This window comes from Saccopteryx bilineata, chromosome 1, assembly GCF_036850765.1.
Source record: "Saccopteryx bilineata isolate mSacBil1 chromosome 1, mSacBil1_pri_phased_curated, whole genome shotgun sequence".
Classification (NCBI taxonomy): Eukaryota; Metazoa; Chordata; class Mammalia; order Chiroptera; family Emballonuridae; genus Saccopteryx; species Saccopteryx bilineata.
In genome coordinates this window covers 108,034,189-108,058,253 of record NC_089490.1, presented here as the reverse complement: position 1 = coordinate 108,058,253, position 24,065 = coordinate 108,034,189, and the positions used below count along the sequence as shown (strand labels likewise).

Below are 24,065 nucleotides of genomic sequence, written 5' to 3'. Positions count from 1 at the left end.
AGTTGTGACACTGATTCAAAAGCAATATAAGAAATTAAACTAACATTGAAAGTTAGCCTATTCCATATTTGTACAAAGAGAATAAAGATACTTCTCTTGTAGTGATTAAACCAGATAATGTATGGACAGAGTCTGGAGGGTAAGTAGATGCCTAGAATATACCCATTTCTACCTTCCACCAACTTGTTCGCCTCCCTTTGAGTCACTTCAGTGAGAGGGCTAAGTTGGTTCAGCAGCTACCTAGAAAAGAGGGGAATGCTAACTGCTTTGCAGCTTCTCCATCAGTTCCCAAATTTCAGAGTGCACAGAAATCACCTGCAGAGGTTGTTAAAACTGCAGTCCTGGGCCCCACCTTGCAGAGATTCAGCAAGTTAGGGTAAAAATTAGAAATCTACATTTTAAATCTTTATTAGAGTTGTTTAAAATAGATTTGCATTTCATTTATTGTGTTGGCATCAAAATACATATTCAGAGATATTTTATCGTTTGTTCATTAACATCAAAAAATGTAAAAACTGACTACAGTACTTTCTGAACTACTATGTAATTAAAAATTTTAAGACTACCCTGTTTTAAAGTTTCCTTAGATCTTTATGAAACATTTCGTATTTTGCAGATCATAGTGCTTTATTAACAGATTCATGTATTCTTTTCCCATTCCTTTAATACAAAAAAAAATTCAGTCATCAGTTTCATCTCACATTTCACTAAGTGCAGGATTCATAATATCAACATTATTCGATCACTCTTTCAGTGAGTCACACAAGTTTATCCTCATTGTGCCAAATATGAACCCAAAAGATAAGCTGAATAAGAGTTGCCTCTAGGTATATACAAAACCTTAGTTTCTTGAAGAGAACTAGTACTGTTTAACAGGTCAAATTGCTAATCTACAAAAATAAACTGGAAAAGACTCAAGTCTACACATATCAAATGGCAAGTTCTTTTCAATAAGAACCTTCATAACTAACTGCACATTTGTATAGTTCTCTGCTATTATTGCAAAAGCCTCTCCTGAACAAAGTTCCTGTCTAGAATTTAAAACAAACTTGATAAGACAAAATGTACCATGTGGCTTTTCTTTGGCAGAAATTAATTACAACCATTTTCCTCAGGCAATTTTAAAGACAAGCAACATTAAAAATAAATATGCAGGCATACAGTAAACTAAAGGCTACGTTTAGAGATTCAGGTACAAAGCACAACAGAGCCTATGACTAGAAGTTAGAAATATAAACTAGCAATGAAGCAGTAATTTCAAATAGCAGGGAACAAAATCTCCACTACCATTATTAAATAATTACTTGTGTTCATCTATTAATTTTGAATTTTTTTTAAATACTCTGATCAAATTATGACATCTGACAAGATATACCAACAAGTACACTTAAATAATACGGCATGAAATAAACATCCATTTAATATCTGATGAATTAAATTCCTTAATGACTTCTCAGTTTTGTATACTATAGAGAGGTTCAAGAACCTTTGCAGATTTGCTTAAAATATTGCCTGGTATTTATGAAAGCACTGAAAAGTTGTGTTCTTAACCCAGGCAGGGCTGGTTAGTTGGATAGAGGGTCGTCCCGATACACCAAGGTTGTAGGTTCAACTTCCACTCTGGGCACAAACAAGAGTCAACCAATGAATGCATAAATAAGTGGAACAAATCGATGTTTCTCTCTCTCTCATCTTTCAAATCAATAAAAATTTAAAAATAAATAAAAGTTATGCTCTTATCCATTTGTTAATCCACATTATTACTGTAAAACTCTTGGTCATTTACAAACAAGCACTTAAGCCTGGGTGCTGGAGTGATGTGTTTTAAGTTGTCAGGGATGCTATATGATACTCAAAAGCATCATACCTTTCCTCCCCTCTCTCACAAGGGAAAAAAAAGTATAGAATGGAGGCCAATTTTCAGACTCAAGTATAAAGAAAATGAAGATTTTTTTTCAAGTTTGGATTACAGCAATTTAGTTAAGAGGAATGCCAAATATACCACTTACAAAAATTCTATGAAACAAAAAGATGAATTTCAGCTAAGTCATATTCTCTGAGACATGATGAGATGTGTTAAGACATGACACACTTATCCATAATCAAAAACTTCCAATTCCCTGCCTGAAGTTGACTTGAAATGGTACTTCTACAACTGCTTTAAAGAACAGTAAAATAATATTTTAAAGGCCTATAAACCATTGAAAGCATTTACATAGTTTACAGTTAAAAACTAATCTATGGAACTCATTTCATTCAATTTAAAAGTCAGCCCCAGATATTTGTGTTTCTTTTACTATATTTTTAAAAAGGAGTACTGCTAATAATTTAAGCCATCCTAGAGATAAAATAGGTGTGAAGAACTCTTTTTATATTTTGGATGTTCTAGGTAATTTTTAAGAATTTAAAATTATTTATTTGTTCCTCCTTAACCTGAAACTCTTCCAAAATAGCTTCTGACCAGCAAAGTAATGTTCCTTAGGCACTGTGAGGTGTCCTGACAGTGGAGGATGAACCCAGGTTGAAGCATACCGTTTTGTTGTAACTGCTGACAGTTAACAAAAGGTTAACGAGCACTACCTTATCTAAGAGCAAAGAAATGCCTTTACTAATGACTCCTGAGATTCTTAACAGAAAAACTAATTTCACAACTTTTAAGAGAATCCATATATAATTCTAAGAACTGCACATGTTTAGGGTATTAGAAAAGATGTTTTCTTTTGTAAGGCATCAATGATTAAATTAATATAATACATATCTAATAAAAGATGGTTAACACTCAGGACAACAAAACCATTATCTTTTACGTTTCACTAAATCCTGCTACTTTTACAGCTTAAATAAGAAGAATTCCTCTTGACCTAATCAATTATGATTACAAAAAAAAATTAAGACATCTGAAACTATTAGGCACATCAAAATATTACAGTTTATGTAGTTCAAGGTTCCCTTTTTTAAGGAGTGAGTTACCTGGCACATTATACACATGGAACTGTAAAGATCATCCACTAAATTCAACTTTCACATTTTTCATTAAACTAAAAGACTTATATAGTAAATATTCAAATATATCATATCTTCAGTTACAACTGAGTAAGTGTAACATTTTACCAGATAAAAAGCTGGAATTTAAATATGAGAAACCTTCATACACTGTGCTAGTATTGGTCTTTTTTTTAGACGAAAGGCAGTCATCAATACTTTCAACACAGCAGTTTAGAAGATAAATGTCCAAAACAGTTGACTCAGTTGTAGTCCATAATTAAGCAATTCAATGCCACTGGCATCATAATGCTGTAGAGAGCAAGTGTATCTCCATGTTTTAGTCAGATTTGTCTTTCTTCTTTCCCGTTAAGGGCACTTTGTTTACAACAGCAGATCCAACAGCTGTAACACCTCCAGCAACAGCAGACACACCCCCTTTCACCAGCCCTATTCCCATAGAAGGCACAGTTGTAACAGCTGTTTTGGTCACCTCCAGACTCTTCCCACCAATCCAAGCCACACCACCAATGGTGGCACCAACAGCTCCCTTTGTAACACTGAAGATACCCCCGGTCACACGGGACAACATGCTTGGTTGCTGCTGTGGATGATCTTTCATTGAACCTAATGAGAGAAAATATATAATGAGATGGTTAGTATGTCTTTATAAGAACAGTACAAATCATTAAATAACCTAAGACTTCCTAACAATCAAGAGGTTCTTTTGAGAAGGTCAACCACATAAATTCTCATTTTCCATGTTCAGCAATGGCTAAATTTATAAAAACTAAAATTTTTATTACAACTATTTCTGGCCTGACCAGGTAGTGGTGCAGTGGATAGAGCATTAGACTGGGATGCAGAGGACAGAGGTTCAAAACCCCGAGGACGCTGGCTTGAGCGTGGGATCATAGACATGACCCCATGGTTGCTGGCTTGAGCCCAGAGGTCTCTGGCTTGATCACAAAGGTCACTGACTTACACCCAAGGTCGCTGGCTTGAGTAAGGGGTCACTTGCTCTGCTGTAGCCCATTGGTCAGGGCACATATGAGAAAGCAATCAATGAACAGCTAAGGTGCCGCAACAAAGAACTGATGCTTCTCATCTCTCTTCCTTCCTGCCTATCTGTCCCTATCTCTGTCTCTGTCACACACACAAAAAAAACCTATTTCTGTAATAAGCATAGTTAGTATAAAATTTAAAATATAGCTGAAATAAAAGGCATAAGATATAGATAAGCATTTGAATACACAGTTGTCACCCCTTATCTGTAGTTTCACTTAAAACAGTTTGACTTATCCACAGTCAAACCATGGCCTGAAAGTATTAAATGGTAAATTTCAGAAATAAAACAATTCACAAGCTTTAAATTGGGTGCCTTTGAGTAATATGATGAAATATCAAATTGTCCCCCTCTGTCCCACATAGGTGGTGAATAATCCCAATGTCCACTATATCCACACTGTTTGTACAGTACATAAGACATTTTGAGAGTGACCACATTCCCGTAACTTTTTACAGTATATCGCTGTAATTGTTCTATTTTATTAGCAGTAATTCTTTTTACTCTCTGTGTCTAATTTATAAAGTAAGCTTTATCATAGTCATATATGTATAGGAAAAAAACAGTAGGTTTTGGTACTGTCCAAGGTTTCAGACATTCACTGGGGATCTTTGAATGTATCTCCTGCAGATAAAGTAGAACTACTGTGCTAATTATAAAATTACTATATGATGGAAAGCATTACATAATTGGTAATTCTTTTGTTATCAAGGTCAAGGCCAGTAACACAGGAAAGGGGAGAAAACCTGATTTGAGAATAAAACAGATAACTCCTTCATACTGAGTACCTCACATAGGATTATGCTGCTATACTAAATTTGGTGTACAAGCAATTAATGAAGACAATTTTTCTTTTTAAAAATATTTTAAAAATTTTCAGTTATAGTTGTTGAAGATAATTATTCAGATAAATAATGCTGTTGATCTCTTAAATTACAGTGTGCTCTTAGTGATCACCATATAAATTCTCTACTTTGCAGTCTACTTCTGTTCAGCAGGTTGACAAACACAGCCATTCCTGAGGCTTGTTCTCTTCCTTGACAGTCATGCTCCTGGGCAGCCTTTATCAAGCTCCCTCCTGATGACTTTCTCACCAAGTCCTTAGTAACTTTCTCACCAAGCCCTAGCTTCTTTTCAAAACTCAGGGGTCTAGAACTAAAAAATCAGGGAAAACAAGTGAGCTAATAATTTTCTAGGCTATTCCTCCACAAAACTAAACTTACTATCCTCTTTTAGGGTTAAGTATGAACTTTTCATTGTATCCATTTTCCTAGCAGTTTCTTTTTTTGGGGGGGGGGTATTTTTCTGAAGCTGGAAACGGGGAGAGACAGTCAGACAGACTCCCGCATGCGCCCTACCGGGATCCACCTGGCACGCCCACCAGGGGCGACGCTCCGCCCACCAGGGGCGATGCTCCACCCCTCTGGGGCTTCGCTCCACCCCTCTGGGGCTTGCTCCGCTGCGACCAGAGCCACTCCAGTGCCCAGGCCATCCCCGCTCCAATGGAGCCTCGGCTGCGGGAGTGGAAGAGACAGACAGAGAGGAAGGAGGGGGGGGGGGTGGAGAAGCAAATGGGCGCTTCTCCTATGTGCCCTGGCCGGGAATCGAACCCGGGTCCCCCGCACAACCCGGGTCCCCCGCACGCCAGGCCGACGCTCCACCGCTGAGCCAACCGGGCAGGGCCGCAGTTTCATTTTTGTATACCAATATTAGAACGAAAGTTTTGGAAAGTGGGTAACAGAACTGGGAACAAAACACAGTAACTAGCCTGACCAGGCGGTGGCGTAGTAGATACAGCGTCGGACTGGGATGCAGAGGACCCAGGTTCCAGACCCCAAGGTCAACAGCTTGAGTGCGGGTTCCTCTGGTTTGAGCAAAGCTCAAGAGACCCCGAGGTCGCCAGCCTGAGCACGGGCTCATCTGGTTTGAGCAAAGCTCACCAGCTTGGACCCAAGGTCGCTGGCTTGAGCAAGGGGTTACTCAAATCTGCTATAGCCCCATGGTCAAGGAACATAAGAGAAAGCAATCAATGTACAAGTGAAATGCCACAAGGGGGGGACAATAAGTAGGGTTGGAAGTTCAGCCCTAGCCTTCCCCAGGGACTAATCCTAGTCTGACTGCTCTTCCAGTCTGGTCTATCAGTCACTTTATCCCTTATTCTCCAATTTGATTCTCTTTCTTACCTACTATGACTGTCCTGTACAAACATGCAATTGTCCAAAGACATCACTATCTGAATTAAGTACAATATTCTACACCAAAACCATAAATAAAAAATGGCTATAGACATTTTCTGTATAGAGTCAGGACATTTAACTGTATACAGTTAGTGTTTCCAAGGATTTTTTAAGTAAGGGTAAGCATAAAATAAATGATTCATGATATAACAATTTTCAAACTAAAAGAGAATTTAAGCAGACCCTAAGACCATGTATAATACAGGAAGAGAGAACTACCAATTATAATGCAATGAAATGATAGTGTAACAACAAATCTCAAGTGCCTGTTGAGTTTTTGAATGCACAGCATCTACACTAAACACAGTCAACCCATCTTTCCTCCACCTTCTGAAAGGCTAGGCTTATTTCTGAAATGTCCTTAAAATGAGAGTAGCAGAAAAATAAATCCTATATAATAAAACAGTTACGGTATGTCTCCATTCACCAAAATCTCTTTTCTTTTAGAGGCTAAAAAGGTTTATCATCAGTTATGTTTGGAACATATTAACTGAAAAGGTAAACAGGTTATATTACTTTAAATTTAATAAAAACAATCAGAACTCTGACTCAGTAGGGTGTTTTTTCCATTCTTCATGTTACAGATAGATGCATAGTTACCTTCTGGTGGTTCATCACTAAGGTAAGATGGGATTTCTTGTTGATTTTTATCTGCTTGATTCATGATCTAAAAAAAACAAAACAAAACACAAACACGCCATTTTAACCATCTCAAACACCAACCAAAGAATGACAGGTATAGTACAAGCTTTCCTACGTTGTTACTGCTGCTTCAACTTAAACTGAAGATGACTGATTGCAAGTTGGAAGGTGGAGGTTAGCAGACAAAAATTTTAAGTGTGTCCTCCTTGAGAATACTGGCTAACTTAACTGTAATTTATTCCATAAAAGACTTAGAAAAAAATATATACTAAGACTAAAAATGTGTTCTACCTGAAAATTTTCTTCCTTCTTCTATAGAGATGACCTATCAATCTCAATCACTAAGAAAGATTCTGATTATTTTTATTGTTGCTTTTAGAGCTCCTATAAATAGGTAGCAAAAACTCCCAAAATCTACTATGAAAAAAAAAATGTATGTACTATGATTACCTCTAAGTACAAGTAATAAAAGAACTTAATAAAATAAAGCTGTGCTAGGATGAAGAAAACAGTTAAACTTTCTTTTCCCAATTCACTATTTTAAAATATTTGTTTTTATATTCACTTGACTAAGTAAAGATGATAACAAGGCAAGACTGGTCTAAAAGTTTTCTTGCTTGGCCAGAAAATGAGGGTTGTGGATCCAGCAGTCACCTAAGTAATTCCTAGTCATAAAACCATGGAGCCTCAAGTATTGTACCTGTGCATATACAACAGAAATTAAAAGGATAGTGTGAAATCCTGCTGTTTGTGACAACATGGATGAACCTTAAGGGCATTACACTAAGTAAAATAAGCCAAAGAACAGCCAGGAACGAGGCCTTTCCAAAGGGTAGTAGATGTCAAAGAGTGTGGTCTGGATGCATAGGCCCTAACAGACCATGGTTGTGGTTAGCTTTTAACTCTGAGTGAGATGGGGAACCAGAGAACAGCACTGAACAGAAAGAGGGGTGATGTGTTCCGATTTATACTTTTGAAAGATCATTCTGGCTATTGTGGGGAGAAAACACAACAGGAGAGCAAGAACAGGCAGAAAGACCTGTTAGACTTCGCATAAAGTTTTCAAGGTTCATATATATATATTACATCATGTTTCTGAACAAAGTTTAATTTTAACTGGTCAGTTCAAAGGAAGGTCAAGGAAATTTCCCTTTCCTTAATGATTCTTAATGGTTTTAAAGCATGAGATCAGATAAAAATTCATCCATATTTTCACTATTTCAATAATCAAGACAAAACAAAAAGGTTGGTGGTAAATGACGGTGGCTGTGAGAAGTGGGATTAATCTAAAGTAATTTTAACTTTATGTAATTCAACTTGTAATGCCTTTATAACCTAAATCCTGTGTAAGATGGGACTTCACTGTACCCCAGAGTCCAGGAGCACATGTCAATTACATACTTAAATAAATAAATATCTTTTAGTTGCTATAATGAAAACCCTGACTCTTGTTTGTTTTAGCAAGAGACCGAGAAAGAGAGGGACAAACAGGAAGGGAGAGAGATGAGAATCATCAATTCTTCATTGCAGCACCTTAGTTGTTCATTGACTGCTTTCTCATATATGTGCCTTAACGAGGGGGGGCTCAAGCTAGTGACCCCTTGCTAAAGCCAGCAACCTTGGGGTCATGTCTATGATTCTACACTCAAGCAAGCAACCCTGCACTCAAGCTGGCAACCTCAGGGTTTCAAACCTGGGTCCTCTGAGCTCCAGGCTGACACTCTATCCACGGTCAGGCAAGATTTAAAGTAATAGTAAAGATATGTAATCTCTGTGGGGAAAAAAAAAAATCAGGTGATGCGTTACTGGGAGAGGGAGCTCTTGATTGACTTGCCTTAATTTTAAAAACTCCTTAGATCAGAATGTTGAAATTTGTGTCCATTCATATATATATTTATCGTTATGGTAAGATCGTGAAGCATCATACAGCATAGTGTTTAAGGTTCTGGAATCAGAGAGCCTGACTTTGAATTCCAACTTCACCGTAAGGTGTGTGGCTAAGGACAAATAAGTTCATAGATCCTTGTTTAGGGAAGGATCTATTAAAGATATTCTGGCCCTGGCCGGTTGGCTCAGTGGTAGAACATCAGCCCAGCATGTGGATGTCCTGGGTTCAATCCCCGGTCAGGGCACATAGGAGAAGTGTCCATCTGCTTCTCTTTCCTTACCCCTCTCGCTTCTCTCTCTCTCTTCCCCTCCTGCAGCCACGGCTTGATTGGAGTGAGTTGGCCCTGTTTGCTGAGGATGGCTCCTGCCTCAGGTGCTAATAAGAGCTCGATTGCTGAGCAATAAAGCAATGCCCCAGATAAGCAGAGCATCGCCTCCTAGTGGGCTTGCCAGGTGAATCCTGGTCAGGGTGCATGGGGGAGTCTGTCTCTGCCTCCCTTCTCTCACTGAATAAAAAGATAAATTTAAAAAAAAAGATATTCTAGCCCTAACTCTTAACATGAGAATACTATTTAACAAATTCAAAACAAAGCCTACAGAAATTCCTGGCAGAATACGTGTGTCCCTTCGTAAGGAGTAACTCTTTTGGAGCTCCTTTCTTTCCCACCAGACTGTTAATTCCTAGGAGAGATACGTTTCTAGCTTCTTCATCACTGTACTCCCAGTATCTGTATACTATACACATATAAGCCCAGATCACCTGATCACTAATCAATAGATGATACCATATCCTGTACAGAGACATGGGGAAATTATACACACATATACAGCTTACATATTTCAGCAGGAGTTTAAAAACAGGTGTGATAATAGCTGCATACATTTCAAAAATGCCTTTCCATATATATCCCACAAATCCCTACTGAGTCTTACTTTTTCCTATTTATACAGAATCACTGTCAAAAAATACTCTTGGCCCTGGGCTCAGTGGATAGAGCATCAGCCTTGTGCATGGAGGTCACGGGTTCGATCCCCAATCAGGGCACATATAAGAAGCAAGCAATAAGTTTACAACTAAATGGAACAAATAAGTGGTTGTTCTCTCCCTTGCTCTCTTGCTAATCAATGGAAGAAGTTTTTGTAAATCTTAATTTTTCCACCTAGCTCTAACTTGTCATTAAAAAAAAAAGAAAAAGACTGCCCTGACTAGGTATCTCAGTTGGTTAGAGTGTTGTCCCGATACACCATGGGTGTAGGTTTGATCCCTGGTCAGGGTACATACAAGAATCAACCAATGAATGCATAAACAAGTAGTACAACAAATCCATGTTTCTCTCTGTCCCTTCCTCTCTCTTAAAAAAATATTCAGAAAATTAGAACTGCTTTATACCATGATAGCATAAAAGATATGTGCAAATTCATCTAAATAATATAAATTGACTTTATCCTCCTGTGGGTAGGCAGTAAGAAGCCATGAGCAGAGAGTAACACTGTCAGACCTATGCTTAGAAGTTAACTTAAGCAAGAACAGATAGGACAGAGACATTAATACAGTAAGTGGCAAATTTAGTAGTCCAGTGGGATGGAATAACAGTCTGAACTCTGCCAGTTTTTACACTGTCTAAATAAATGCGCCAAAAGCTTAGGTGTCACCCTTGACTCCCTCTTTTTTTAACATTCCCACCTAATCATCAGTATATTATTGGCTAAATAAATCCAGTATACAACTCTCATCACTTCTACTCTACCACTATTAGTCAAGCCATCCTAATCTCTTAGACCACAAAATCTCTTAACTGGCCTCCAACCTTCCAAACTTGGAAGGCTAGACCTTTCAATCTAGCCATGTCATATGTTGCTTAAAACCCTCCTGCTACTTCCTATTTTTCTTAGAATAAAATTCAGAGTCCATCCCTTCACTTCTGAGGCTCAACATCTAGCATTGAGGTATCATTTCCTACCATTCTGCCTCTTGCTTGTTCTAGTCTAGCAACACGAATGCTTCCTTCTGAAATGCTCCTCCCCAAAATCTATACATGGCTTGGTTCCTTACTTCATTCAGATCTTTGTACAAATGTTCCCTTCCCAAAGGCCTTCTCTGATCACCTTGTAATAGATAATAAGTATGTTCCTGCTCCTCTCCCTATCATTATCCCCTAACCCTGCTCTACTTCCTTCACTGCCCTTATTGTCACTTTATATATGATCTGTTGACTTTGTGTCTCTCCTAATTAGAAATTAAGCTCCATGAGAATAAGGCTTGGTTTTGTTCACTGCTCCATCCCCAGAGCCATAATCAGTGCCTGATACATGGGCACTGAAGTACTTGACTTTTTTTGTATGAAGTAGAACATAAGTTTAGGTATTAATGTGAGGTAAAAAGAGAATACAGGATGTAAAATTTCTAGTGTGAACAACTAAATAGACAGAGATGATGATGAAAACATGGGACAGATGAGGAAAAACCATTTATTTGAGAAAAAATGGATTTTTAAAATTTTATTGTGGTAAGAACACAACATAAGATCAACCATCTAACAAGTGTACAATACATTACTGTTGACTATAGATACAAAGAAAGGTCTTGTTTTGAGCCACTATATTTGAGATGCCTTTAGGGCATCCACAGATGTTTAGGAGGCAACTGGATTTAAGGGTCTTGAAACTCAGTATGAAGTATGAGTTTCAGTTCAGATCCTGAGAGTGGTTTGAAGTAATAGCTGAAGCTGTGGGGGATGGATGATATAATCAAGGAAAAGAGTGGTAAGAGAGAGTAGACTGAAAATTAGACTGCTTGTATTTAAGAGGTGAGTGAAAGAGAAGCCAACAAAAAACAAAATATACCCGAAAATGAACAAATAAGTACAGCCTCAATGGAAGGCAAAAGATGAGTTTATAAACTTCCTAAAAACACACAATGCAGACATTAAAATAACTTATGAAGATCAAATACTATTGGGAAATGATAATGTTATATTTAGAGAATATAAAAGGCATATATCATTGATCCAACTCTTTTTAAAGACTTTATTCATTTTACAGAGAGAGAGAGAGGAGAGAGAAGGGGCGAGGAGCAGGAAGCATCAACTCCCATATGTGCCTTGACCAAGCAACCTCAGGGTTTCAAACTGGCAACCTTAGTGTTCCAGATTGACACTTTACCCACTGCACCACCACAGGTCAGGCCTCATTGATCCAACTTTAAAAAAAATGCACATAAAGACTGGAAGTATACCAGAGTGTTGACAGATTGCCACTAGGGGGTGGGAAAAAATTATGTGTATACACACACACACAAACACATATCCATATATATATATATATGGGTATCTATAAAGTATTTTCTATAGTTTTTTTTTTTTACTGATTGATTTTAGAGAGACAGAAAAACATTATTTTTTCACTTATTTATGCATTCATTGGTTGCTCCTTGAATCTGCCCTGACCCAAGATTGAACCTGCAACCTTGGCATATCTCTAACCAACTGAGCTAGCTGGCCAGGGCTATTTACAGTATTTCTATATATGGAAAGAAATATATATTTAACATCTGTATTTTAATTTTCTACCATAAACAGATATTGCTTCTGTAATTAAAAAAAAAGACATATTTTTACATCTTCAAAGTCAATGATAAAGGATATTTTTTAAGATTATACTGTTCATCTACCTAAATATTCTAGGTTTTCATCCTCAAATCAAGTTGATCATCTGAAAAACAATGTACTTCAAACACAAAAAGCTGACTTGAGAAAAATGACATCACTGAGTTTTACTCACAGTTATGTCCTTGGAAAGGAAACCCTGACAGATAGCCTATTCAGGCCATTACTATTAATGTTAACTATACCACAGTGTTAAGGAATTTCCCACTAATGACATCACCTGATAGTTTTGACATGGAGCTCTACAGAAAAAAAATTCTTTAGCAATATTCAGAAAACATTTTGTTTCCCCAAAATATTAGCATGTTTTCTTCTCTATGAGATCTTTGTACTTTCCTGTATAAAGATACAAAGATGTGATGTCTCCCCTTTTCCTTTGGCTTCCACGAAGCTTACATCTTAAAATTCCTGCTCAAGTAGGTAAGTTTCTGTGGCTTGCATAGTTATGGCCTATACCCCCCACGCACACTCCACACTTCCTCAAGATTTTCACTCTTACTGCTACTTTCCCTGGCCTGCCATTTGAATATCCTTTTATATTCTTACCATTTTGTTAGTACATGTTTTTGCTATAAACAGACACATGGTATTTGTGGAATAAGTGGTATAAAAATATCATTTGTAGCCACATTAATTTTAAGCATATGAAAAGATGTATGCCAATATACAGTTCAAATTTTTGGTTAAAAAAAGAACACTTTAAGTTAGAATCATGCTTTTCAAATGTATATCTTTAAGATTAGGCAATGGTGTGCCCAGGACTTCAAGAATCATAAGAGAGACATGATGCATGCATTTTACTACACAATAATTTATTTTGCTTTTAAATATACATGAATTAAAGAGTTGAAAGTGCTTGGGAATTTTTAAAGATTACTAGACTTTCAAGAAATTTCATTCTTACCTGGAGCTTATTCAGGGTGTAATCAGATTTACTAGCCCTCTCTTCCCAGTCCAACCACATTCCCACCACTCCCATGACTTTGCGCTTAAATTGGGAGTATTTTTGGTAGAAGAGTCAGAAATCTAGAAATCTAGATACTGTTATACAGAAACATCCACAGTTCTATTTAATATTGTTAGCTAAAGTTACCAACAGGATTATCAATAAACAATAACATAGAAAATCTGGAGTCCTGCCAAGCCAGAAGCCTGGTTCCCTAGACCAGAGGAACTTGCAATTAGACTCTGCAAGTCCTAAGAGGCCACAGACATTGTTTTGTATGTTTTTTGTTTGTTTGAGTTTCTTGTACATCACTGACATCAACAGCAAGTATGCAGTATTAAAATTCCTCTAAAACTCTTAGGGTAATAAAAATTGAGTAAAAGCCATTTAGAATATGTACGTAGTTTTCTGAATTCCCAGTTTGATCATAAAGCACCAAATTACTTTATCAAGGTATTTTTGCTAAAATCATTCACTATGATACCACCTCTGCTTTTTACTTACATAAACCATTCCCAATCTCTCCACACATAATTGTGTCAAACTTCTGGTGATACAGGGAGTCCTCGGGTTAACAGAGTCTCGACATAGGACCTTTCGAGTTTACAACGCTCACTCCCATAAAAACTTTAAAAAATTGAGACGTGTTTCAGTTTACACCATTAGCGTCATACTGAGCTACAAGGGCAAACTAGTTTGTGCACAGCAGAACACACAGTACATTGTACAGTACAGTATATGTATATCCTTTTCCTTTTTCTGTGGCTTAGTTGTATTTTTATGTTCTAGATTATGATTTTACCACTGTGTTAGGACAGGTAAGTGACTTAGGCTAGGGTGTGTTTCGACTTACACCAAAATTCAGGTTATGTCATAGGAAACTATGTTGTACCCAGGGACCCCCTGTATTACCTCTTTATAGATATTATCACTAAGGAGAAATACTTTGTACTTATCATCCTGTTCATTACCATCATTACAGGGCCCTGTTTCTCTTAAACTGGGAATCATGCAGACAAACACACCCCTCATCTCCTGAAACTACAAAAGGTAAATAATCTGCTAGTAAAGTCTGAAAGTTAACACATGGAGACAAGTAACAACTAACAGGAAAAGTGTCAAAATGACAATTTTTAAATGTCATCCTTAAGCAGAATTTTAAATTCTATGTAAACTATCTGCCCTAAACTTACAGAGTCATTACTTCAACATACGAGTCCCACCTATGTGCCATGCACCTTGTAGGCTCTGAAGATTTCAGTGTGATTACGGACACCCAGGACTACTCTCAACTAAAGTTTACAGTCCAGTTTGGATACACTTCCCATGCACTTACCAATTTAATTTCATTCAAAAGCCCAAAAATTATCTTTACTCTAGGAACTCATAATGCAAGTAAGTTTCTTAAGAAAATTTTTTTTCTAAGGAAAGCAGACACAGAAAACAGTCTTCAGGGCAGAATAAATAATTTAACTTATCTTATAGACATAAACCAGTTTTACCATTTGGTCCATGTAAAGAATACCATACCAACTGAAACTGGTTTTAAGTGTGTGCTTTTTTAATAAACTGAAATGTGAAGGACTTCTTTGCTATACACTGCAATTCACTGGCAGTTCTTGTCCAAAACAATAGTATCATAGATACAGCAGCTGACAAATATATCAAGTGAAGATTAATAACACTATTCCCTAAAGGATAATTTCTCCCAATAATAGAAATAAGAAAACAGCCTCTGAGGAAGCTTTCTTTTTTAAAGGAAAACAGATTAATCAATGTTGTTTGTAGATATCTGTAACATTTTACATATAAAGTTTTTATTAACAATGAAAACAAAGTCTGAAAATAGTATATAAATTGGCCTGTGGCTAAATCCCCCTCTGTGTACCAAAGGAAGCTAAATAGCATTACCAAGCTGTATAAAGCCTACTACAAAATACAGTGTGCAAGTTTACCTTCAGCACCGCTTCAAAAACCCGTTATTAAACAGTAAGTGCTAATTTCCCTATAAGAAAAAGACTATAAATGAATTAGCTAAATTCTTCTACATAATCTATATATAGGAAGTTTGCCACATCCTCACTCCCTGTGAGGGTGAGTTCTTTGCCAAATAACTATAAGGAGATTCAAATAGATACTTATACCAAGCTTTAACACACATACACCAACAAACAATGTACAGTAAAAACATCAACTTACTGTTCTTAGGATTCTCTAGTTAACTACCTATCCTGAACAGGAGGATGCTTTATAGATAGCCCTTGCCTATTAAATCAACAGCAAACAACAAGAAATGCACTGAATCTGGCAGGAAAGAAAAAATCTGCCAATAAAACTTGTGATTAGCTAGTGACAATAACTGACAGTATCAAAATGGCAATTCTTAAGTGTTGCCCTTAAATGAAACATTAAATAGAAACACAGTACACTATTAAACCAGATAATCAGTACACCAGCCACTTTCACTAAGTTATTACCTCATTAGCTCAACAGATATCTGTGTGCCTACTATGTGTCAGAACTGTACTGGGTACAGTTTCAGCCTGAACAAGCATGTATAAGGCCCTACTCTGAAGGTGTTTATTTATATACATAATCCAGTGAGATATCTTCAGGAAGTAGCAAAACAGCAAATAATAACTGAAACAAAAAGAAAGGTAAAGATTTTCCTGGAGGTAAAAAAACCCTAACACAAGAACTACTTCAAGTTTTTCTAGATGCCCCTACACGAAGACAAATGTTTACTGAATGTGGTTTCAAGTACATCTGTTATAACAATGACTAAAGAAATGAAAGTGTAAAATAAAAATCAAAACAGGATGTATATGGGGTTATTCAAGGTTACTCACCACTTAAAAAAAAAAAAAAAGGTATGGACACACACACCTGCATGTACTTGTAGATGTATCAATAATCCTGGGAGTCCTTTAGCACCTACACCAGTCGAAGTTTTAAAAGCTAAACAATAGCATATAGCAAATGACCACAGACAGTAAATATTTTCACTTGGAATTAGCACGGTGTTCACAAGGGCGTAATAGATCAAGTACGAATTTTCCTCTTTCTCTAAGAGTTTGCAGACCTTTCCCTATGGCTCCTTCTTCCCCCACTGATCCTTTTAGGCACTAGCAAGTCTTTTTCTCCTCTTTAGCAGAGGGAGTGACGTGGCAAGGAGAGGCAGAAAATGACCCTGGAGGAGCCGTGGCTAAAGCTGAGCTCGGCACCTCCCTCCGCTCCACGTTGTACACCCGCACACCCCCACTCCCAGAGGACTGCACAGTTTCTGTCTTCTTACATAGAAAACGAGATCAGTTTAGGAGAGGGGAGCTGACTGGAAGTGGGTGCTTGGGGACCAGTCTTGAAGCTGCATGTGCTTAACAGGCACGGCTTTAATTTAGACTCCGGAGGCAATTGATGGCACGGACAGTGCTCCAGCGGTCCCCAGTCACCCCCGGGCGCCGCCAGCGCCTCTAGAGCCAATCGTACACTTTCAGGTTTAGGTTAGGCGTGGGGATAAGAGCTTTCCCAGCTGGGAAGAGCACTGGAAATGCCCACTGGGGACCAAGGAAGCCTTGTGTGCCGGAACCCCAGAGACTAGTTTATCAACAGGTCAGGAGTCAGTGGGGCGGGGAGCCCAACACATAGCCGCTCTGCTGCATCTTGCTCCCCTGCCAGGTTGCTGACTCCCCCATTCTCTTAGCACGACGCCCAAGGATCTAGGCACTCAGGCAGAGGCTTCCAAAGGGAGGTCCCCAATCTTAAACCACGGCAGAGGAGTCAGGGACAGGTAAAGAGGAGTAACCCTGCAAAGAGCCTCCGTTTGCCCCAACATCATCCAGCCCCTCCCCCTTTCCCGTTCAGTGCCCCCAAAGGCCCCAACCGCGGCAGCCAGGCCCGGAGAGGGAGGCGGAGGTGCAGGAGAGCTAACGGAAAAAGGCGACAGAGAGGAGGGCAGGAAGCCGGGACGGCGCCCCCCGCCCTCCCAGTCCCACTTACCGCTGGGGTCGGAGGCCGCGCGCGGCCGCGGCTGGGCGGAGGGAGCGGGCAGAACCAAGAAAAGCTGAGGGCCTGAACGGCTGGTACAGCTACGGGCGGTTGCGGGCTCAGGAGGCGCCTTCTCAAGCTGTGGAGCCAGAAGACTCGGTTGGCGGCGGCAGCGGGCCCTGGCTGCGGACGTGGCGCCGGACGCGACCCGCCCCCTCTGCCGCCTCCTCAGCTCCCGCCTCCTCCCGCTGCTCGGGCTCCGACGCGCACGCGCAAGCGCACCCCCAGGCGTCTCCGGCGCCCATCTGTTTCTCGACCTGCCCAGCCCTCCCAGCAGCCCCTAGCCTGCCGCCTCCCGACGTGCGCACGCGCGCGCGACGCCCCCCAGGCCCGCTCCCGCCCCTTCGCCCCCTGGGTGCCTCCGCGGGAAACCCTGGCTGGCCTGCGCGCGTCTCCTGCGGGGGTCTCCCGGCCTTTTGCCTCCGCCGTCCAACCGGAGTCGGCGAGGGGCGCATAGCCCTGAGAAGACGAAGGCGACGTTCCCAGGGTCACAAGCTCGAGCCGCGGCGGCCACGCGAAGCAGTCGTTCCGTTACGATAAATAACGGTCGCTCGGAATTCAGAACCTTCGCCCTAGGGAAGGTGGGACGGTCGCCAAGTTCGACTGTTTGCTCTGGTGTCTCACCCTTCTTCCGTGACCTGCTTCCCCTCGGGGGAGTGACAAGCTGGGCCGTGTCGCCGCTCTTCTCTTCGGGACTGTAAGCGTTCTCTGTCGAGGTGACAGGGGTGCTGAGAGAGAGTGCTTATTGTTGTTGTTACTACTCTTCCCTGCCCTTGAATTGAGCTGAGTGAGCGCGACACCTGTCTGGTTGGTCACCGACCCCAGCGCTTACTGCCGTGCCGGGGGCTCGGGTGTTGGGTGGTGGAAAGAGCAGCACGCTAGCCGTCGGAAAGCCCGGCGGTAGGACCCCTCGTCGCCTGCTGACTAGCTCGGTGCCTCGCCGCGTGTCCCCGCCGACAGAGGTGTGCTGGCCGCTGTGGCGGGGGCCGCGGGGCTGCCGGGCCTGAGCCCCGCAGGCCGGAGCGTCTCCCGCGCTTCCCGTGGTGCGGGAACCTCCGCCCCTCGGGCTCCTGGGGACTCGGCGCGATAACGTGTGCAAAGGCTGCGGGACTAGAGAAACGGCCCCCGTGAACGCTTTGCCTCTCTCACTCTGCAGCGTGAAGGGAATAGAAGCCCGTTGTTGGTCTTTTGAGAGAAGCAAAAGGTAGTGGGATTGAGAAGGCTTTATAAACTGAATTCCCAGACTAGTGTGAGATCTTCCTTCACAACCTAGTTAGCAATACAAAACATACATGTAAAGCAACCAATAAATGACCTCGTCGTAACGGATTTTTTTTCGAATGCAAAATAAGCTGGGTGGTGTAATTGAGTAGCTGTTGAGGTGGCTCAGAAAAAGACAAATAAGGAAAGCATTCTGGAAGAGGCTGACTTTGATCCAGGTCTTGGGTAGATTAGCCTAACTATAGTTTATGGTTTCAGCCTAATAATTGATTTATCAAAGCAAGGAATCAAATCCACTTAGACCATTTTGGTGAGACTACCAAGGTATTTTAGTTTTCCAGAGGACAATAAATAACCTTGTCGCTTTAAATTACGCTGTGAATGATTAGGAGAATCTGTGGATTGTTGTGTTTACCTAGTATATGAAGAGGTGGATACCTACTCTGTTTTCTTGTCGCACAAACCTTTCTCTTTCACCAGAGTGAATGCTAAACAAAATTATGAAGAGTACAGTGACAGTTTCATACTTCTCCTTGCACTTCTTTCTCTCTACAAGGTAATTTAATCACTATTGAAGTATGAATGATTGATAAAACTAGCTATCCTGGGATACTTTGCATTTTAGCAGTTATTAAAGCCATAAGCCACAACAGTGGTTGAAACCATCTTCCTAAACCAACTGAGATGTAGGGGAACTTTTGGGGGAGGTTGTGAGTTCCCCAGAACCTTCTGAAACTGCATGTCTAGGAGGTCACATAATCTGACACTAGTCGTTTCTTATTGCCTCGATTATCTTACCTATAAAAATGAATAGCATCACTCAGTGCCCACCCTCCTCTAGATCTAAAATGAAAATAAATATTATGATCTTAGTGGAATAGCTTCTACAGAGCGATGTTACCTTTATTTCGGTACCTTGGTGCAGGGGCAGGAGTCTCACGGTGTTGAGACCTGTTCATTGTATAGATTGAATCCACTCAGCTTTTGATTCTCAGTCTGAAATCCCATGCTTAGAGTAAAATGAAACTTTCTGAATGTTATTTTTGGAAGGCTGTATGATGTCTTGAAATAATGAGTCCTTAGTGCCTTCAGGCAATAACTTTCTTTTAATGGAACAAAATCTTAATACAGCCTATGTCAATTATCCAGTCTCTTAAATGGCTGTTTTTTCCTCTAGTTGGTTACACAGAGCCTTTTGCATTATTGAAAAACTAGAGAAATTAGATGTGACATGCTTAACAAGGTAGGGTAGTACAAAAAGTAAGGGCCAGACAGAAGCTAGCAGGAAACCAGAAACATGAAAGCAAGAAATGAATGCTGATGTGTAATGCTGGTGGTACATTGAAATGAGAAGGGAAGCCAATCCAACCTGTATCCAGCACATAAATCTGCTTCCTTGCAAATAAATGCACAGTAACAGTTTTCATTGATGTCAGCCATTCTCAGTGTTTCTATATGAACTCATTTAAATGCCAAATCACTTGGTGTAAAGTTCACATACTTTCCTATGTTTCACTATGTTTTTATGAATGTAATGCATTTTCCTGGCATTTTGAAATAAATGGACAATTAACAGTTTTATATAGATTACCACTCAATGTAAATTATTTTGCTTTTCTTTCCTCACTTTTTTCTACTTTTTGACTTATCTGGCACAATTACCTGGACTACTCTGTCTCTGCCCCAATATCCTTCTTAATCTTTTCTGTGATATAATAATAACTAAGATTTATTTGATACAAGTTTTCAGTATGATTTTATTTCTCCCAACAGTTCAGTGGAAAAAAAGTGCTGTTATGCCCATATTTCTATGAGGAAACAGGCATAAAGAAGATAATTTACCTCAGGAATTGCAGCAGTGAAGAGCAGACCCAGTAATTAAACAGTTTTTTCTGACTCAAGGGGTTTTTTTTGGGGGGGGGGGGTGTAGGTCAACCTGTTGTGTAGCCTAACAAATTATGTTGTTATTTTCAGTTAGAACCTTCATGACCCAGGACCTCAGTTCTTAGCCACTGTATTCTGAAAAAGAAAAGGTGTCCCTGATACCGAGTAGATGGTCTGGTACTATCAGCTGGGTCTTGTGTTGCTGAGAGCAGGCCTGGCCCAGCTAGGCCTTGGTGTCTCCTCTTGAGCATAAAGGGTTTCAGAGAACATGAGCATCAGAAAAGGTCACTCCAGACCACTATGGATCAGGACAAAAATGAGACAATTCCATAATCATGTCCAAACAGAAACAAAAACACGAACCTTATTCAAGCCTCCAGTTAGAATACACAAACTAAAAATCAAACCAATGTAAGTGACTGTCACTTCTTTACCAATTACAGCTGTAGCCTCATTCTACATAAGATTGATTAAGATACCCAGTCATAGAATTATCCCTGCTTCTGACAGCACTTAATTTTGGAGCAAAGTCCCCCAAATCACCTAAAACAAATCCTTTGTAACACCCTCTTACTAAAGTGCATCATGGTTCCCCATAGCGTGTGCTCTCCCTTGCTGCAACAAGTAATGAGCTCATTCTGTTCACACACAGGTGTGTCACTGGTGATCTTTGGTTAGAGAGCATTGACAGTTTGGACTGTCCTATGCTATGCATGTGAAGTGAAAAGCATACTACTTAGGCATTTCTTGCCAGTCAAAGAAACAGAACTACCCTCCTAGTTCCAGCCACAGGATTGTTACACCAAAGCTGGGAGGTTTCCTTCCTTTTTGTAGATTCTATACATAGTGTTTGCTAAATGCAGCCTAATCAAAAGACAATGGAAAGAAACATAATGCTGGAATCATTGGATATCATTTTGGAAGGAAAAAAGAATTTCAACCTGTCAACCCATACCTTGTACTACATGTAAAATAATGAAAAATGGATCATAAATCTGAATGCACAATTACCAAGTTTTTAGAAGAAAACATAGGTGACAATTCTTGTAATTTTGGGTGAGGCAAAAAGTTTTAGATACAATACCTAAAGCACAACCCATAAAACAACATTTTGCTGGACCAGTGGTGGCACAGTGGATAGAGCATCAACCTAGGATGCTGAGGTTACAGATTCAATATCTGAGGCCTCAAGCTTGAGCATGGGCTCATTGACATGATCCCAAGGTCCTTGGCTTGAGCCCAAAGGTCACTGGCTTGAAGCCCAAGGTTGCTGGCTTGAGCAGGAGGTCACTGACTTGACTTGAGCCCCCCATCCTAGTCAAGACACATATGAGAAGTGTAATGATGGTGGCCAAGGTCAGGCAGGTACACAGTGGATTCCGGCAGATGTTAGGAAAATTGCAGAGCCGGGAAGTGTTGAGCCATTCCATTTAATAGTCTCACAACGGTGGACAAGCACACAGGCAAGGGAAACTGCCTTAGGCAAACAAACAGCAAAATGGCCTCTCACAGTGGGGGCAGGAAATCTGCGCAACTACAATCCCCTACCTCTCTCGAGCACAAACAGCCATAGCCTTATATAGGCTATGCATTCGTGCCTCTGCCTGGTACTTACATACTAATCTAGCAAAGTGTTTGCAGCTGGTACACCAGTGAGCAAGCCTAACACAACTGCCCCACAAGAAGCAATCAGTGAACAACTAAAGTGACTCAACTATGAGTTAATATAAATACTTCTCATCTTTCTCTAAAAAAATAAATAAATATATATATATATTAAAAACTTGGACTTTTTTTGTCTGAACTGTGGTGTCACAGCGGATAAAGCGTCAACCTGCACTGTTGAAGTCACCAGTTAAAAACCCTGGGCTTGCCTGGTCAAGGCACGTATGGGAGTTGATGCTTCCTACTCCTCCCCCTCTCTTTCTCTCTCTCTCTCTCTCTCAATGAATAAATAAAAATAAAACTTAGACTTTTTTTATAGCACTTAAGAAAATGAAAAAATAGTCAATGGGCTGGGAGAAAATATTTGCAAAATATCTGATAAATGACCATGTCCAGAATATATGAAGAACCACAACTCAACAAGACACACCAACATTTTAAATCACTGACATAATTGAATAATAACCATAGAAAATACATGGATGATACAAGAAATGATGCTCAACAATATTAGTCATTAGGAAATGCAAATCAAAACCACAACAAAGAATCACTACTTGCTTAAAATAAAAATAGTTGTAAGTGCTCAGATGTGGAACAACTGGAACTAAACACTGTTGATGGAAATGCAGAATGGTAGAAAGAAATGGGGAAAGTTTAGCAGTTTTTGTGTTTGTTTTTTTTTATAGAGACAGAGGGATAGATAGGGACAGACAGGAACGGAGAGAGATGGAAGCATCAATCAGTTTTTCGTTGCAACACCTTAGCTGTTCATTGACTGCTTTCTCATATGTGCCTTGACTGCAGGCCTTCAGCAGACAGAGTAACCCCTTGCTCGAGCCAGCGACCTTGGGTCTAAGCTGGTGAGCTTTTGTTCAAACCAGATGAGCCCTCACTCAAGCTGGCAACCTCAGGGACTCGAACCTGGGTCCTCTGCATCCCAGTACGACGCTCCATTCACTGCGCCACCGCCTGGTCAGGCTAGCAGTTTCTTATAAAATTAAACATGCACTTACTAAATGACCCAGCAATCCCACGCCTAGATATTTATCCAAGAGAAATGAAAACACAAAAGCCAGGACACATTTAATAATAGCCAAAACCTGGAGACAAAAATCTAATTGCCCTTTAATTGGTGATGGACAAGCAAATGGTGGTAAATATATATACACACACACACACACACACACACACACACACACACACACACTGAAATGCACCCAGATAAAAGGAACAGACTAGCGATATAGCAACAAAAATGAATTTCAAGTGTATCATTCTGAATAAAAGATGCAGACTCAAAGTCTAGGTACTGATGCTTTCATTTATGTGATATGGGAAAGCTAAAACTGTAGGGAAGGAAAACAAATCAGTGTTTTCTGGGAGGTGGGAGGAGTTAGCTACAAAGGGGCCGGAGGGCAACTTGGAGGGTGAGGGAACTGCTTTGTATCTCAAGTGCGAAGGGAGTACACAATGTATACACATCTTTCAAAATCATAGAACTATATATTAAAAAGACTAATTTTATTGTTGTAAGTTATATCACAATAAGTTTGAAAAAAAGAAAGATGTTGAAATGGAAAAACATTGGGGTAAAGTAGGGCCAGTATGAAGACTATGACATAGTACACTTGATATTAAATTCTAATTCTAAAAAAAGAAAGATGGAGAATTATTACTGGATACTCAACATTATGAAATAGCTTGTCCTTTTTTTCTTGTAGAATAACAATTTATTGTATATTGAAATGTTTGTTTTTTACAAAGAGGAACTACTTGGTTTATAGTGGAATAAAACTGAAGTTGAAAGTCACTCCCAACTGCTG

General features: G+C 39.8%; 1 protein-coding gene across 1 annotated transcript; it reads right to left on the bottom strand.

The window, feature by feature from the left end:
- Positions 1-392: 392 nt before the first annotated feature.
- TMEM263 (transmembrane protein 263) lies at positions 393-17,924 on the bottom strand. The gene is made up of 4 exons (XM_066263662.1): positions 17,852-17,924; positions 17,422-17,548; positions 6,886-6,952; positions 393-3,609 (listed from the first exon to the last, which is right to left on the bottom strand). Exons 3-4 carry the CDS (start codon positions 6,947-6,949, stop codon positions 3,323-3,325), a joined length of 351 nt encoding a protein of 116 aa, XP_066119759.1. The 5' UTR covers positions 6,950-6,952; positions 17,422-17,548; positions 17,852-17,924; the 3' UTR covers positions 393-3,322.
- Between the last annotated feature and the right edge of the window lie 6,141 nt (positions 17,925-24,065).

Excerpts from the sequence above, each read along its gene's own strand:
- TMEM263 (XM_066263662.1), bottom strand. The coding sequence starts at position 6,949 with ATGAATCAAGCAGATAAAAATCAACAAGAAATCCCATCTTACCTTAGT. Across the intron at positions 3,610-6,885 it reads TAGTGATGAACCACCAGAAG|GTTCAATGAAAGATCATCCA; the intron begins GTAACTATGCAT and ends TTCTCTCATTAG.